Source organism: Heloderma suspectum, chromosome 1, assembly GCF_057233095.1.
Source record: "Heloderma suspectum isolate Gila_16-S chromosome 1, 16-S_ref, whole genome shotgun sequence".
NCBI classification, from domain to species: Eukaryota; Metazoa; Chordata; class Lepidosauria; order Squamata; family Helodermatidae; genus Heloderma; species Heloderma suspectum.
In genome coordinates this window covers 326,935,876-326,951,717 of record NC_139458.1, presented here as the reverse complement: position 1 = coordinate 326,951,717, position 15,842 = coordinate 326,935,876, and the positions used below count along the sequence as shown (strand labels likewise).

The 15,842-nt window shown below is 42.6% G+C and overlaps 1 protein-coding gene across 2 annotated transcripts in view; it reads right to left on the bottom strand.

Moving 5' to 3' along the window:
* Positions 1–8,323: 8,323 nt before the first annotated feature.
* Positions 8,324–15,842, bottom strand: part of DCBLD1 (discoidin, CUB and LCCL domain containing 1) — a 49,364-nt gene continuing 41,845 nt past the window's right edge. For both annotated transcript variants that reach the window (XM_084831459.1, XM_084831448.1), the window contains 4 exons: positions 14,318–14,408; positions 12,159–12,208; positions 11,066–11,185; positions 8,324–9,115 (listed from right to left, as the gene is read on the bottom strand). In XM_084831459.1, the coding sequence (XP_084687585.1) occupies positions 8,601–9,115; positions 11,066–11,185; positions 12,159–12,208; positions 14,318–14,408 (776 nt within the window). In that variant the 3' untranslated portion in view covers positions 8,324–8,600. The remainder of the gene's footprint in view (positions 9,116–11,065; positions 11,186–12,158; positions 12,209–14,317; positions 14,409–15,842) is intronic.

The following is a 15,842-nucleotide window of genomic DNA, read 5'->3' as shown; positions in this document are numbered from 1 at the left end:
TTTCTATCTTGAGCCATCTGAAAAAGGGATCATCACCCTCTATAAAATAAATAAATGCATTCTTTGAAGTGTTCATGGATTGCACTAGTATCAGATGTTAGATGACCCTCAGTTGTTTGAATTCTTAAATTATCCCATCTTTCTGTTTTATGCTAACAATAAAAAAAATCATAGAAATTACAATTATAATAAAATAAAATTCCAGGAGGGCAATACAGCATGGTGTATACACCCATTACCCACTTTGGGTATCTCCTCTATGGCATGAATATATAGGGTTTGTGGAGTACAGTAAGCATACTGAATGTCTAGATCTTCATTAGTCCAGTAACAGCACAATCCTATACATGTTTGCTCAGATGTAAGTTCAGTGGTGTTTACTCCCAGGTAAGTGGGTCTAGGTTTGCCACCTAACTCAGTAGCTGATGCTTTCATCATAAACACTTTTCCTTCTTTGACTGGGACCCCTTCTTCAGTTTTCCACTGATTTCTAAATCACTCATTCTTTACTCAAATGCTGCATTCAGATAGTTTGTCATTATTTGTTTACTTATTTCATTTCTTTACTGCCCAATAGCCAAAGCTGTTATGTGCTCTTTTCATTGAGTTTTGCAATTTTGGGACAGTTCTGGTTTGTTTAAAATTTTGTCTGCTGTAGTGTGACATAGTGATACCTTCATTGCAGTTTTATCTGCAAGTTAAAATCACAGGGATGTTTAGTGTTCAAGCATGCTGTGTTTCTCTGAAGCAGTTGCTGTGCATAGAGAGCAATGGGTTCTGGCTGTTGGGAATCCCAGGTTTCCCAATTCAGACTAGACCAGTTTGGCAAACTGCTGGTAATGAGAGCACACACTGTCAGCGGGCTGTAATCATATGGTTGCACAGCCCAAGATATGGAACTGGAAAGCAAAGCCCTTAGCTAAAAATAAAAACATAGATCCTAATGTCTCCTACTTTGTGAGCACAGATCACTGGCATCCTTCATAAATTACTTAGTGCAAGAGAGAAAATGGTTTTCTAAAGATGCTGGGCAAAAAATAAGCCAGTGCTTTCTACACTTAATCAAGATTATATATATATATATGTGTATGTGAAAAAGCCAGTCACTTGCATCATGTGCAGTAGTTGTAGTAAGCATTCTCAGCAGCAGAGCTGAAGTGTCCTCATTTATACGTGCACAATCCTAGTCAATGAACTCTGGCAGGAATGGAAGAAAATGGGCTCACCTGATGACACTAGAAAACTTTTTCAGCTTTCACTAGAGCTCATCCTGACCCAGAAAACCTTCTACTGCACATGTTACAGTCTCAGACACTGTTCTACATTATGACAGCTACAGGAAATACATTTTTTCATGGGTGTTTTCTGCAGCAAAGGGGTGGGTGGGTGCAATATATGTGTACTCTCGTCTTTCAATGGCCTGGAAACTGATTAGGTAAGGCTTCCAGATGCATGTCCATGGATGTATTATGTCTGCATTTTATGTTTTTCCTGCAGCAATGGTAAGGCATAGAGCTACGCTGGTAGGCTCTTTTCAGACTGCAGCTGCATTTCATAAAAACTGGAATGGGAGTATCAGGTCATTGCATTAAGATCAATAAACAACTATCTGCAGTTAATTATGTTTGATCACTACTGCCCTGGATCAAATTTAACCCAACGTTTTAGGTGAAAGGCTATGTATCCTATCACACTACAGCTCACAAAAGCTCAATTATTATATGAACACAAGAAATATGAGCCAAGCCCAAGACTCATTAAAGCTAGTGAGGTCTTTTGGTGATATTGCAGGCTCGTATATCAGAAATTTAGCAGGAATATAGGTACATTAATTCGAACTCAAAAGAGAAGAGGGTGGCAATCTTGCACCTAAATGATTATGTATTTCTGGGAGGCTGTGCTTTCTCCAATGTGTCCTTTAAATAACGTTTGTATGGCTTCAGCATTCTTGTTGAAACTGGATAATCGCAGCTGTCGTTTTAGGAAGAAAGCAAACATCTAGCCCTCCATGGCTGTGTGTGGCATACAACATGGATGAAGGCTTGGAATTATTGTTTTAGGGAGATGCGCCTGTTCATTTATCTTTTCAGATGGAAGAAAATAAGGAGAAGCCACAGATGTGTTCTTTTCCATATCTCCGACTCCCAAAGCTGCAGAGGGTGTGCATGTATTGCCCCTCCTAGGAGTTCGGAAGAGCTTAGAAGTGAGAGTGGGGCCATAGAGCATGCCAAAGAAGTTGCCTTTCCTTGTGCTTCAAGTGGCTTTCCAGTTTGAGAAAATCAACTTGGGGGGGAAAATGGCCCTATCACTAGAAACTTGCCTGTTTTCTGGAGATGTAATAGGGAAAGCTTCAGAGGCAACCTCCCTTCTGCTTCCTGAACTAATGCACAGAACATTCACGTAACCATCTAGTAAAGGCTGTAGGAAGTTGAGTGAATGTGTATTCTTGCCCCCTTGTTCAGTCGTTCAGTCGTGTCCAACTCTTCGTGACCCCATGGACCATAGCACATCAGGCCTTCCTGTCCTCTGCTCTCTCCCGGAGCGTGCTCAAGTTCATATTCATTGCATCAGTGATGCTATCTAGCCATCTCATCCTCTGCCGTCCCCTTCTCCTTTTGCCTTCAATCTTTCCCAACATCAGGGTCTTTTCCAGTGGCTTTTCTCTTCACATTAGGTGGCCAAAATATTTGAGCTTCAGCTTCAGTATCTGTCCCTCCAATGAGCACTCATTGATTTCCTTTAGGATTGACTGATTTGACCTCCTTGCAGTCCAGGGGACTCGTAAGAGTCTTCTCCAGCACCACAGTTCGAAAGCATCGATTCTTCGGCACTCAGCCTTCCTTATAGTCCAGCTCTCACAGCCATACGTTGCTACTGGGAAAACCATAGCTTTGATTATACGAACTTTTGTCGGCAAGGTGATGTCTCTGCTTCTTACTATGCTGTCTAGGTTTGCCATAGCTTTCCTCCCAAGGAGCAAGCGTCTTTGAATTTCATGGCTACAGTCACCGTCTGCGGTGATCTTGGAGCCCAAGAAAATAAAACCTGTCACTGCTTCCATTTCTTCCCCTTCCATATGCCAGGAAGTGATGGGGCCAGATGCCATGATCTTCATTTTTTTAATGTTGAGTTTCAAACCAGCTTTTGCACTCTCCTCTTTCACCCTCAACAAGAGGCTCTTTAGATCCTCTTCGCTTTCTGCCATTAGGGTGGTATTGTCTGCCTATCTGAGGTTGTTGATAATTCTCCCGGCAATCTTAATTCTGACCTGTGATTCATCCAACCCCACGTTTCTCATGATGTACTCTGCATATAAGTTAAATAAGCAGGGCACCAATATACAGCCTTGTCGTACTCCTTTCCCAATTTTGAACCAATCGGTTGTTCCATGTCCGGTTCTTACTGTTGCTTCTTGACCCTCGTACAGGTTTCTCAGGAGACAGGTAAGGTAGTCTGGTACTCCCATCTCTGTAAGAATTTGCCACAGTTTGTTGTGATCCACACAATCAAAGGCTTTAGTGTAGTCAGTGAAGCAGAAATAGATGTTTTTCTGGAATTCTCTTGCTTTCTCCATGATCCAGCAAATGTTGGCGATTTGATCTCTAGTTTCTCTGCCTCTTCGAAACCCAGCTTGTAGTTCTCGGTTCACATACTGCTGAAGCCTAGCTTGTAGGATTTTGAGCATCACCTTGCTGGCATGTGAAATGAGCGCAATTGTACGGTAGTTTGAACACTCTTTGGCATTGCCCTTCTTTGGAATTGGAATGTAAACTGACCTTTTCCAGTCTTGTGGCCAATGTTGAGTGTTCCAAATTTGTTGGCAAATTGAGTGCAGCACTTTAACAGCATCATCTTTTAGGATTTTAAATAGCTCAGCTGGAATACTGTCATCTCTGCTAGCTTTGTTGTTACTAATGCTTCCTAAGGCCCACTTGACTTCACTCTCTAGGATGTCCGGCTCAAGTTCAGTGACCGCACTATCATGGCTATCAGGGACATTCAGATCTTTCCTGTATAGTTCTTCTGTGTATTCTTTCCACCTCTTCTTAATCTCATCTGCTTCTGTTAGGTCCCTGCCTTCTTTGTCCTTTATCATGCCCGTCTTTGCACAAAACGTTCCCTTGAGATCTCCAATCTTCTTGAAGAGATCTCTAGTCTTTCCCATTTTATTTATTTATGCATTTATACCCCGCCTTTTTTCCTCTTGCAAGGAACCCAAGGCAGCTTACATTATTCTCTTCCTCTCCATTTTATCCTCACAACAACAGCCCTATGAGGTGGGTTGGGCTGAGAGTCTGTGACTGGCCCAAAGTCACCCAGTGAGCTTCCATGGCCGAGTGGGGACTAGAACCCAGATCTCCCAGCTCCTAGTCCAACACTCTTGCTTCGATTTCTTTGCATTGTTCATTTAGGAAGGCCTTCTTGTCTCTCCTTGCTATTCTCTGGAAATCTGCATTCAGTTGGGTAGATCTTCCCCTTTCTCCCTTGCTAATTGAAATTCCAGTGCACAGAGGGTAGAAACTGGAACTGCAAATCTCTGGCATTCACCATCACTTTACAGTGTTTTTCCCTATTGCCACGTAGCTGCTGTGTTCAGTCCAGGAATTAGCATAATGGTGCTAGTCCCCTGATATTATTGAACCCCAGCTCTGTAGGAAGGTAGTTTGGGCTTTAGCATATCCACAACATGCATGAGCTTGGAAATGTTTGGGGGTTTTTTTGCTAGAAAAAAATGTCCCCTGAGAATCTTACAGCCTATTTTCTACATGTTTATTTGGACATAAGGCCTTTGAGTTCAATGAGACTCGCTTTCAAAGTAGTGGAGTGTAGCTCAGTGGTAGAGCCCCCACTTTGCATGCAGAAGGTCCCAGAGTCAATCCCTGACATCTCCAGGTAGGGCTGGGAAACTCCCATCTGAAACCCAAGAGAGCCAGTCATTCCACACAGAGTGCAGACAGCGCTGAGGTAGATAAACCAAAGGTCTGACTCTATATAAGGCAGCTTCTATCTTCATATGACTGCAGTCTTAATGTAAGTGGGAGACTTTCCTTTCCCCTTCACTGCCTGGCTTGCTTTTCTAATGCAGTGGGTTTATAAAATCTTCAGTATGTGCTATATTTTTAAAAATCTTAACTTTTAGTCATTCCTGGGCTTTGAGAATGATAAATTCATTAGATTGTACATGGGTATAGGTCACCTCAGCTTCTATTGTCTGCTCTAAATGATGGGGTTTTGTCTACAGTGTTACCTCTGGGCCACAAGTATGCCCTTGAGACTTCTCTGAAGCAATCTTGTCTGTACAGTTAACAGTATGCTTTGGAAACCTAGTGTCATGTTTCCCGATCCCTCCAGCGCACACGCTCAGGCAATCTGACACTGGACACCCAAATCAATGAGATTTCTTTATTGCAGGGAATCCCATGGCAAAAGCTTAATGGTTACACTCTTCAGAAATCATATAGCTGATGGTCAGTAGCTATAGGCTGTATGTAATTCCAGAACAGGCCAAAGCGAAACACTACTTCAGGGACAGAGATCCTCATCAACGTGGTTTCTCCGTTGCCATCTCCATGGTTCTGAACACAAGGGAAGGGACTCTGGGTTCCTGGGTACCTAACCCAGACAATCCTTTCACAGGGCTCCAACCCCAGACATGGAAAGGGAAGGATTCCTGGAATGAACCTATCAGGCAATTAAGGGAAAGCTTCTTGAAAGGCCTAAACAACCCACACCCATAGAGAGTCCAACTTTGAATCTTTTGTTGATAACTCCAGGCTACATGGTCAAGGCCCATCAAGATCAAGGGAAGAGCATGCCCACACACGCAAGGAGTTCTAGGCCACTGCTTTCGCATTCTTGTCACAATACCATGTACTAATCCCCCTTTTAAAAGTTTCTTTTGATTCAGATCAAAGTCCAAAATTATTCACACAGCTAAAAGTGTTTAAAGCAAAGGGTTCTGCAACATAGGATCTGACCCCAAGAAATTAGGTCTTTCATCTAATTAGTCCCCAACACGTATACAACATGACATGTCAGAACTAGTTAGCTGCCCAACTACAATCAGGAAGGAGACCACACACACTGTGCTTTGCTTTTGCCATTATTGCTGGTGTGCTCACTGTCTCCAAGTGTTAAATAAGCGGTATATTTTACATTCCTTGCTATTGATCAAGGACTTTTGAGCTCTGATAGCCCTGTTCCTCAATGAGAGAAGTTCATCAGCAATAAACAGCTGTATTTCAATTCAGTGGGAACTGGAAGAGTGAAGCCTCAGTTTATATATCTAGACCTAATTCTTATTTTCAGGGCCTTTGAGTATGCATTTGTGTAATAAGATACAACTAACTTGTTACATGGCTGCAGCTATAATTTTATCAGTGAAGAATTTGTTTCATTTTTCCAGTTCTCCAATCAGCTCTGTCAGTGAGAAAATGTTGATTTTTAAAGAAATATTAACTAGTATTAATCATTGCAGCCAGGAAAGCAGGTGCGAGAGCATTACAGTGCAGCTGCACTGCTTGGAACTGGCATTCCGTGTTGGTAGGATGGAGTGGAATTCCCCTGCTGTCAAATACAGCAGTGCTGATGGTATATCTAGAGATTAGTCTACCTTGCAATTTCACAAAAAGGCAAAACTCAGCAATGTGTTATGCCTGCAGACTTACAAGAAAACTGTTTCAGATACGGTCTACTAGATACCAACCATATGGTTTCTGTACTGCTCTGTTAGGATCAGCGTGAACATGTTCGTGCTTGTATATTCTGCTGGGCTGCAAACACACCACAACGGTATAGAATGCCAGCTCCAAACTACTCACAATGGTGTATTATTCCATTGACTGTTTCAATTATCTCTTTTTTTTAACAAGCTCTAAAGCACGCTTATGAGTAGTCTATGTCAATTTAGATTTTATTAAGATGGATAGTAACTTCTTTAGGACAGGCTTATATATTGGGAATACAACAGGAGAACAGTCAGTTTTCCCACACTAAGGAAGAAATAAAGGATTGCCTTATATAGAAACCAATGGTACATTTATCCAGTACTGTCTAGGTTAGCCTTCCCCAACCTGGTGAAGCCTCCAGATGTTTTGGACTGCAACTCTGAGCATTCCTGACCAATGGCCATGCTGGCTGGGGCTGATGGAAGCTGAAGTCCCAAACATTTGGAGTGCATCAGGGTGGGGAAGTCTGGTCTACACTGACCGGTAGTAGCTCTTGAGGGTTTCACACAGAGGACTTCACATAATTGAATGCTGATTTTTAAAAGAACAGATGTGAAGGACTGAACCTGGAACTTTCTACATGCAAAGCATGTGCTCAGTCATTAAAATGTGGCCCCTCCCCTGCAAGATGGTTTGCTGCTGCTGCAGCAGCTTCCAAAGCGATAGAAATTTCCAGCACAATCCTATGCATATTTACTCCGAAGTAAATCCTGTGTTCGAAAGATCTTACTCCCTACAAAGTGTATTTTGAAGAGTAGCCTTAGTCTCTGTGCCGTTTTTTAAAAGACGCATTTGGAAACATCATTTGCGTTCTGTTTTTATACCATCCCCCTTTTGCAAGTACACAAATGAACAACAGGAAAACCAAATCCAAGAGAATAATGCCTGTTAATTAATGGGCAGTTGCAAAATTTAGCTTGAACATCCCATTTAATTTTTAGCAGTACCTCAATGTGTGCTTTCTTTCTTTCTATACTTCCCAAAGAAGAAATATATAAATATTTTGCTCACAGTTGCCACAGGAAAATGAGCCACAAATCCCAGGTCAAGGGCAAATACAGACTCAACCCATTTATTTGGAAATGAGTTGTACTGACAAGACTGTGTTTTCATGCTCTGAAATTCTGCAGGAGCACAGAAAGGCGAAACACCATTGTAGTTAGTGCAGAAATCAGTCTTTAGAAAGCTCAGCTTTAATTTTAAAATAAACAAGTTTCTAGCCCTCATGGCTGTGAAGATATGCTTGAAAGAGGAGGCACTGCCTACTGAAAGTCCAGAAGCTAGAGGAGTCAATGAATAAAATTTTTAGTAGTTGATTTTCAGTGTCTTTCCCTCCTTGTGACTAGCAAAGCAAGCATAAATTATGCAAAGAAAAATGCTACTGCTCAATTTACATAATTCAGCTTTTCTTGTCACAACATTTGCATTGCTTGGGTGCAAAATGTAAGTTTTGTAGGTAGGAGTACATGCTCCTTTGCATACTGAGTTTGAAAGAACTTCCAAGAATGCTCGCTTAAGGTTCAGTATGGGGCTAAATAACATACGAGTTAATCTCATTAACCCCCCCCCCCCCACACACACACACAGAACAAAACAAAATTAAAGGAATCTTTTAAGTTATTTTTCTTAAATTAAAAAGTTATGTACACATTGCACAATATTAGAACAGAGCACCAATATCAAAGCTGCAGAGTATCAGCTGTTTGCAGACCTCACTGCGAAGGCTTCTTGTGGTGAAAAGAGTGATGAACACCATATACATATTGCTCCACAGAAATGGCAGTATCCTTGAACAAAAGCAAAATTTGTTTTCCTCTAATCCATTCCAGTGCCTGGACCATTATGGCAGCAAGTTTTTCCTTGGTCTCTAGGTTACAGGACAGCTGCCATTGCAGTCTGATTTGTTGGTTTTAGGCAGTATCTGGGTGTTGAATAGCCCTCATTTGTCAGTGAACTGGTTTGGGGCTTCTGATAGTCAGTGCTATAGTCCACCATAGGCAAAGTATTAATTTTCGGCTTATCATACTCCTCCTGACTTTGTGGTGTTTGGTAGTTTCCTCTCTCTGCATTGGTCTGGCATAAGGCAATGAAACTGCCTGAAGAAAGGGAATATTTATGAGTAGAAGAAACAGTGGGAATGTTGTAGCAGTTCTCAGAAGGAAAAGCATTTTCTCTTCCTGTATGTCGCTCTATAATAGGAGTGGCATATTCGGGCTCCTGATTGGTCAACGGCAGGGCATAATCATGGCGATCTGCTCTCTGTGGACAGTGGTAATGGTTCTGGGTCCCCGAGTTACCTTTCTTCTCATCCTCTGTGTCCATTGGTCTGAAAGTGGATCCCTTTCGGGTTACTGTCCCAGTTCCTATCATGAGAGGCTGTTGATAATCTAGATGGAAAACAAAAAGCACCTCTGAAATTCAGGTGAGGCCAAACGCTGGATGCCAACCACTACCTTAATATACACTGATCACTGGGCAGTGAGATGAACTCCTAGCATTCTGCTGTATAACTTTCCTTTTGTAAATAGCGATAGAATCAGAGAGGCCATTTAGTTCACCCTCTTGCCACAATGCAGAACCATTTCCCATGCTGTGCTGAAAAACCAAACCTTCATAGGACAAGAACAGGGTGTGCTTGCGTGCGTGCGTGCGCATGCCCCCCCCCATATTGTTATAGCCACTAAGGGGGAAAATAAGCAGATAACTGTCAAGTGTATCCATCATATCTAGGAGGATGGTGTCACAAAAGCATTATATTTGAACTCTAAAAAGGAATGTTGTATATCGGTAAATGGATGTGGAAGGTAAATTGATGTGGAAGGCAAATTGCTATGGAAGGAAAGTGGGAATATCGAAGCACTAGAGGTATCAAATTGACCTTAAGGAAAATATCCCTTTGGAAAGCTGCTTTAGAACATCTAAAAAACAAGGACATAGAGAGGAAGAGCAAGCAAACAGTGCTTGTTTCCACAGTTGTTTAGAACATCTGAAGTTGAACATACACATCTCTACATAGGGAGATAAGTATGTCGTCATCTCTGCATCTGGAGTATACATGTATCCCAGAAGAGGAAAGACGTGTGGGCTCAAATAAGTTTGGAAAGAGGAAGGACAGCTCACTTGCTCACTCACTCTCCACTCATTAAGACTCTTCAAAACCTCTTTGAATCAGCCCAAACTTTACAGACCAAGTCTGAAGGAAGAAATAAGATCGATTTTTTAAGAACACTGACTGATTGCAGCCTGGTATTCCTCATCCACAAACTTTTTGCCAAGTTATTGCTGGGTTAACAAGTCATAACATTACAGCACAATCCTATGCACGTCTACTCAGAAATAAATCCCATTGTTTTCAATGGGATGTTCTCCCATGGAAGGTGCTATAGGACTGCAAACTTAACTTCCTTCTCATTTCCAGCTGGCCATCAGGATCATATCAAGAGCAGTTTCACAAATTGCTACTGATTATCAAGGCAAAACATTTTAAAGTAATTTTATTCCTCAGGTTAGAAATAAAAGCAAAACAGTTTCTGCGTTTCTAGCTCACTATCAAAGCAGCCCATTTTAACCAAAATGCTTATAATTGCCATTATCGTCTCACAGCAGCTTTCAGAAATACTTTATACTATTTTTTGTGGGGTGGGGAAGCAGCAGCAGCATTCCAGCACTGCCAACAGGAGTTTAATAAGAGTGCATTGGCAGAGTGGCAATATAGTAAATAAATAAAATAAGAAATTATTCAAAGGAAAAAATGATGCAAAATTCTTCCAGTCAAAAGGCAGGTAAGGTCGCCTCATTTACTTACAATCCATCTGGGATAGATACAAGTTTTCTAGGCAAGTAACAGAGAGAGCAATCCTATGGCCACTTGACAGTGTCTAGATGGCCATAGGATTTTTTGGTTTCTAGGAACCAAGCTTGGAGCCAGGGCTCCGAGCTCGGTTCCCAGAAACTGCGGTCCCCACCCCCCTCGTAGGCAGCATGGTTATTCCCCGTCTCCGTGCTTGGGGGCATTCCAGGGGTGGGGAGGGGACGAGACTGCGGAAGCATCACTACGCTTCCTCTGCGCTGTCCAGCCTCCCCCACTCCCACTCTGACATCCCCAGCTAGTCAGCCAAAATCGGCCATTAGCTGAAAATACAGCTAGATCTCCTCCATGCTCTGCCCACCCTGCACTGGATAGTCAGCTGCCTCCAAGTTCGGCACAATCGTGCCCTTAATATATCTTAATTGCAGTGAAATATACTGACTTTCACTAGTTATGGATGGACAGATTAAACCTGTTCTTTGCACACTTACATTCTGCATAATGAGTTTTCAAAGGAGATTCAAGTTACCTGCTATCTCTCTTGTGACCAGATCTAGCTTTTGTGGCGTTTCCTTTTCATTATTATAACTGATGGTGAATTCAGTAGACTGATGTCTGACAAAGGGTTGTTTGATTTGTTTCCAGAAACCTAGAACAGAAACTTAGAAGTTAAAATCCAAATAATGCTAAACCTTAAAAAATGACCCAGTTTAAATCTTGCACACACACACAAAATATAATGTTGCCTTTTGCTAAATGACTCAGCATGTGAAGGGGTGGAACTAAATATACTTTGGATCAGAACTTAAGAAGCTTGCGTTAGTTCAAATCAAAATAAATCTACCAGCCACACAGGGTTGAATCCAGAGACACTTGAGTGGAACTCTGCTTGGCAATTGTGGTTTCCCACTTTCACCCTCCCTGCTGTAAGTGCTTGTGCTCCCCTCAAGCCACTCTTAAGGGTGGGGGGACCCTTTGGAATGGCAAGAGATATAATGTGGGAGGCAGCATCAGGGAGGTGGAAATCAGCAGAAGCCCATCCTATGTGACCAGGATGTCTGCCTTCTGGAGTCTGGTATCTCCTTCTGGAGTAAAGAAAATGCTTATTTTATAGCTTCTTTACTGATCCATTTTTGCATCCCCCTCCCCTGCAACTTTTCTCAATAGCAGTGTTTTCTAGAGCAAAGCTGAATTTGGACTTGCTGAACTTCTCATGAAAGCAGGTCCGTGACAGAGGGAAACAGGAGTGTTAAAAAAAAAAAAAAAGCTTGCCAAATAACTTTTGTGAAAAGGGTTTCACAAAACCATGTTATCCATGTAAATCTGTACCAGGGGATAAGAGATGTGTGAGCCAAGCTATCCACAGATTCTTGCTATAACCATTCCAAAGATCAGGGAGCCTGAGTAAGTGGTACCAGAATTACAGAACTGCTGCTGTGTTTCAGTTCCACCCACCCATCACATATGAAAGGTTATTGTGCTGTGGCTTCAGGTTTCGGGGTAAACTCTTCAAGGGCAGTCACTCCCACTGCACCCAAAGTTATTATTGGTACACTAGGAAACAGAATTTGTCTCTCCCATTTTTGTTATATGACAAGCAAAAACAAGATTTTACCACTAACCTGATTTTCCAGTGTCACATGAACCATAAGTAACGCCTTTCTTTCCTCTCCTATAATGAAGAACAAGGTTAATGGCATTTTTCCTGAGTCAGTTCAATTGTCCATTGAGCCTGTTACTGTAAAGTCCTGGGTTTCAGCTGCTCTAAAAAGGAGGCAGCCTCCAAAATAGTCATGAATCATTTAAGGCTGTTCCCTTAAGGATGTGTCTCATGGAGTTCAAGTTGGGCTTTGCATGGCTGGGTGAACCAGAAGCAGTATGTGAAGCGGCTCCACTTCTGCTCCAATGGATCTCCTTGCGCTGTGCAAACTCTAGGGTGCTTCTGCTCCCCCCTCTTGGAGGACACTACTCAGGACAGCAAGGGGGTGTGCCATCTTGCATACAGCAGAGATGCTGGGCATCTGCCTGGCCAATCACACCTATTCATTTCAGGAGAATCCAGGAGGGGATGAACAGTAAACTTGAGTCTTGGCTGCAGAGATCATTAATTGTTAAGACTCTGACTAGCCCTGCAGGAGGAGAAGGAGGAGGAGGAAAAGGGAACACAGCATGCTTTGCTACTGCATGTGAACTCATGCCTGAGCCCAATGGATCCAATGGTTTCTGTACACACCTATAAATCTCTGTCTGCTAGCCAGCAGCCTGAACCTGTGCACGTTTACTGAAAGACAAGCCCCTGGAGTTCAATGGGACTTACTCCCCCAGGATCACAGTCTAACAGTCCAATGTAGTAGCCATGGTCAAATTATAAATTTCTGCACTCTTTCCCATCTTCAAACTTCTGTCCTGAGCAGCTTTTAAAAGAAAAAAAGGTTTCTAAACTCCATGTCCCAGACAGAAAGAATGTGTGTGCTGCTCTCAAAATTTTTCCATAGGCCACCTCTTCTCTCTACCTCAGATCAGGAATCAAGTATCTGTTCACAACAGCCATGTCCGACTACAAGCAGGAGGAGGGGAGAATCATGCCTAACATGATTTTCCTCACTCCCCATCACCTTCTGGGTTTTCTGAGAATTCAGACTTATAATTTCCTCTGTCCTGGTAGATTTCTCACAAACATAGGGTGATTATAGTTCCACATTCTGTGTGAATGCTCCATGTAAATAATTAAACAATAGTTAACAAATCCGTAGGGCTGCCTGAAAGGAATCCTTGTTGTGTCATGTCTTTGCTCCTTCCTCCCTTATAACTTCAGTCATAGATAAGAACTGGGAACTCCACTCTTTTCACTGTTCAAACTAACAATGATGGTTAAGAGCAAACACTGGGAGACCCAGATAAGCACAGCAAGGTGCTCCTACTGATCAGGCAAGTCTCGAAAAAACTCTCAGGCAAAGAATGGATTGCCATGCAAATCTCCTTGCTACTCTGCTTGGACTTTACCATTCTGGCACATGTGCCTATACAATGCTGGGAGAGTGCTTTTGAACAGGCACACCTTGACGAGGTTTGGACAATCAGCAGGGAAAACAATGCAGCATCGATTTTTCCCCCTGCCACGCTAGTTGTGCAACTGGGATTACCATAATTACCCAAGCTGCAGGTTGCTGCGTCATCCGAATCCAGTGCACATAGTTCATTTTCACCCACCCTACAACCCACACTTTGCAGTATGGGCTGTAAGGTGGGTGAAAATGAACTACGCCTATGCCGCTTTTGGACTATATGGCAACCCATGACTTGGCACAGGTAATTAGGCTGATCCTGGTTGTGTGACCGGGCGCATGGGGCGGGGGGAACAACTGATACTGTATTGTTTCCCCTGCTGATCATCTGAACTTGCCCAAGAGAGACAAATACCTCTCCTCTCCCCCATTCCCATTCTTCACAATTCACAGATGGAAGAGGGAGCTCACCTGAGGAGGAGAATCACCTGCCATCAGTGGAGTTGTGGAGGCCTGAGCAACATAATTAGAAATGCTGTGAAATAAACTGGGGATGTCATATGATATGAGCAACAGCCCAGGAAACACACACATTATTTTTGGTCCTAGCACTTTCCCCGTTCTGCTATAAAATCAGTGAAGGGAACCACCAAGTTTATCACGTAATGGCCTTCTTTCAGCTGGTAAACCCTCCAGTTACCCTTGAAGCAATACAAGTAACCATGAGAAGGATCATGCTTCTCCAATTTTAACAGGAAAAAATATGAGCCACATACTTTCGCAAGGCAGTAGAGATACAAATTCCAGATACCAGGAACAGCAAAAGCACCACCAGGACTGGAACAATAACAGCAGCAAGTTTCATTCCTGAAACAAATAAAAAGCAAACACTAAAATATGTTTAAAACCAAGCTGAAAAACTGACATGAGAGCTGGATTATATATTAATGAGAAGCATATTCTTTGCAAAGCCCAAGCAGGGTGTTAAAACAGCTATTCCTTAGAAATAAATGGGAATTATTCCACTCAAAAAGAAACCAACTTACAGTGTAATCCTATGCATGTCTACTGAGAAGTCCCACTGATTTCATGGGACTTACTCCCAGATGAGGGTGTACAGCAGGGGGGAGCAACTTGTGGCCCTCCAGATGTTTAGGCCTACAGCTCACTTCAGCCCTAGCCAGTGGTGAGGGGTCATGGAAGATGAAGGCCAAAACATCTGGAGAGCCACAAGTTGCCTACCCTTGGTGTACAGGATAGGATTGCATGTGATTCAAAACAAAGATTTTATTCTCAACATATTACGAATTGGCAGCTAGTCTTGTTTCGGTCAAAAAGATGTGGCAATAGGGGAAGAGCAGTCTGTCCCATTCCCTTCATTCTTCTTTTACAGTGTAATCCTATGCACATTATTCAGAAATAGGTTCCATTTTGCTCAGTGGGAACCACTTCTTAGTAAGTGCTTTTAGGATTGCAGCCTAAATGGGAATTGGATACTTCTCAAATTATAAAATTAAGCCTTGGTATATAAATAATACTTACTAAACATTCTTTCTGGTATTTGGACCTAGTAAAGTAAAAAGCCATGTATCAAACAGGGATGGGCAACCCTTTTACCCCTGAGTATTCCCTCAGGGTAATTGGTCAAGGGTACACACACACACACTTCCTCTCTCTCTCTCTCTCTCTCTCTCACTCTCTCACTCACTCACACACACACACACACAGGTTTAACATTTTCCCCCACTGTGATCCAGATAAAGATTCCACACACATGCTATTAAGCTTTTTCCTAAGCTTAACAGCAGCACAAGGGAGGGAATCTTCATCAGGATCATCTGGGAACATAAGGATTAAACTCCATTGTGCCCCATGATCTCCCCTGAGCTGCTCAGTGCTCTTCAATCCCTGGTTGGACAGGGAGAGGGCTGCTCTCTCCCCACCCAAGCAGGGAAGGCTCGGGTAGAGCCTACCAGAGCTGCACGGGCCATTCACTTCTGAAGAACTGGGAATGTAGATTTTTGTCAACCTGACAAACATTGAATTAGGAATGTAGAACTTTATACAAAAAGAATATTTGCTCACAATTTTATTCCCAGACATTTGACAATTAGGATTGTTTACTGAACAACAAAACAGATATTCAGGTATTTTTTAGGGTTGGATGCAGATTTACTGGATCAACTGAACTGATGGAAGTGGACTTCCCTGCCCCCTCCTTCCCACAGCAGTCCCTCCAGTCCACTGAAAATGCTACACAGAGAGCCAGGAGACCCTGCTGAACAGGGTGAGCTGTGGTGT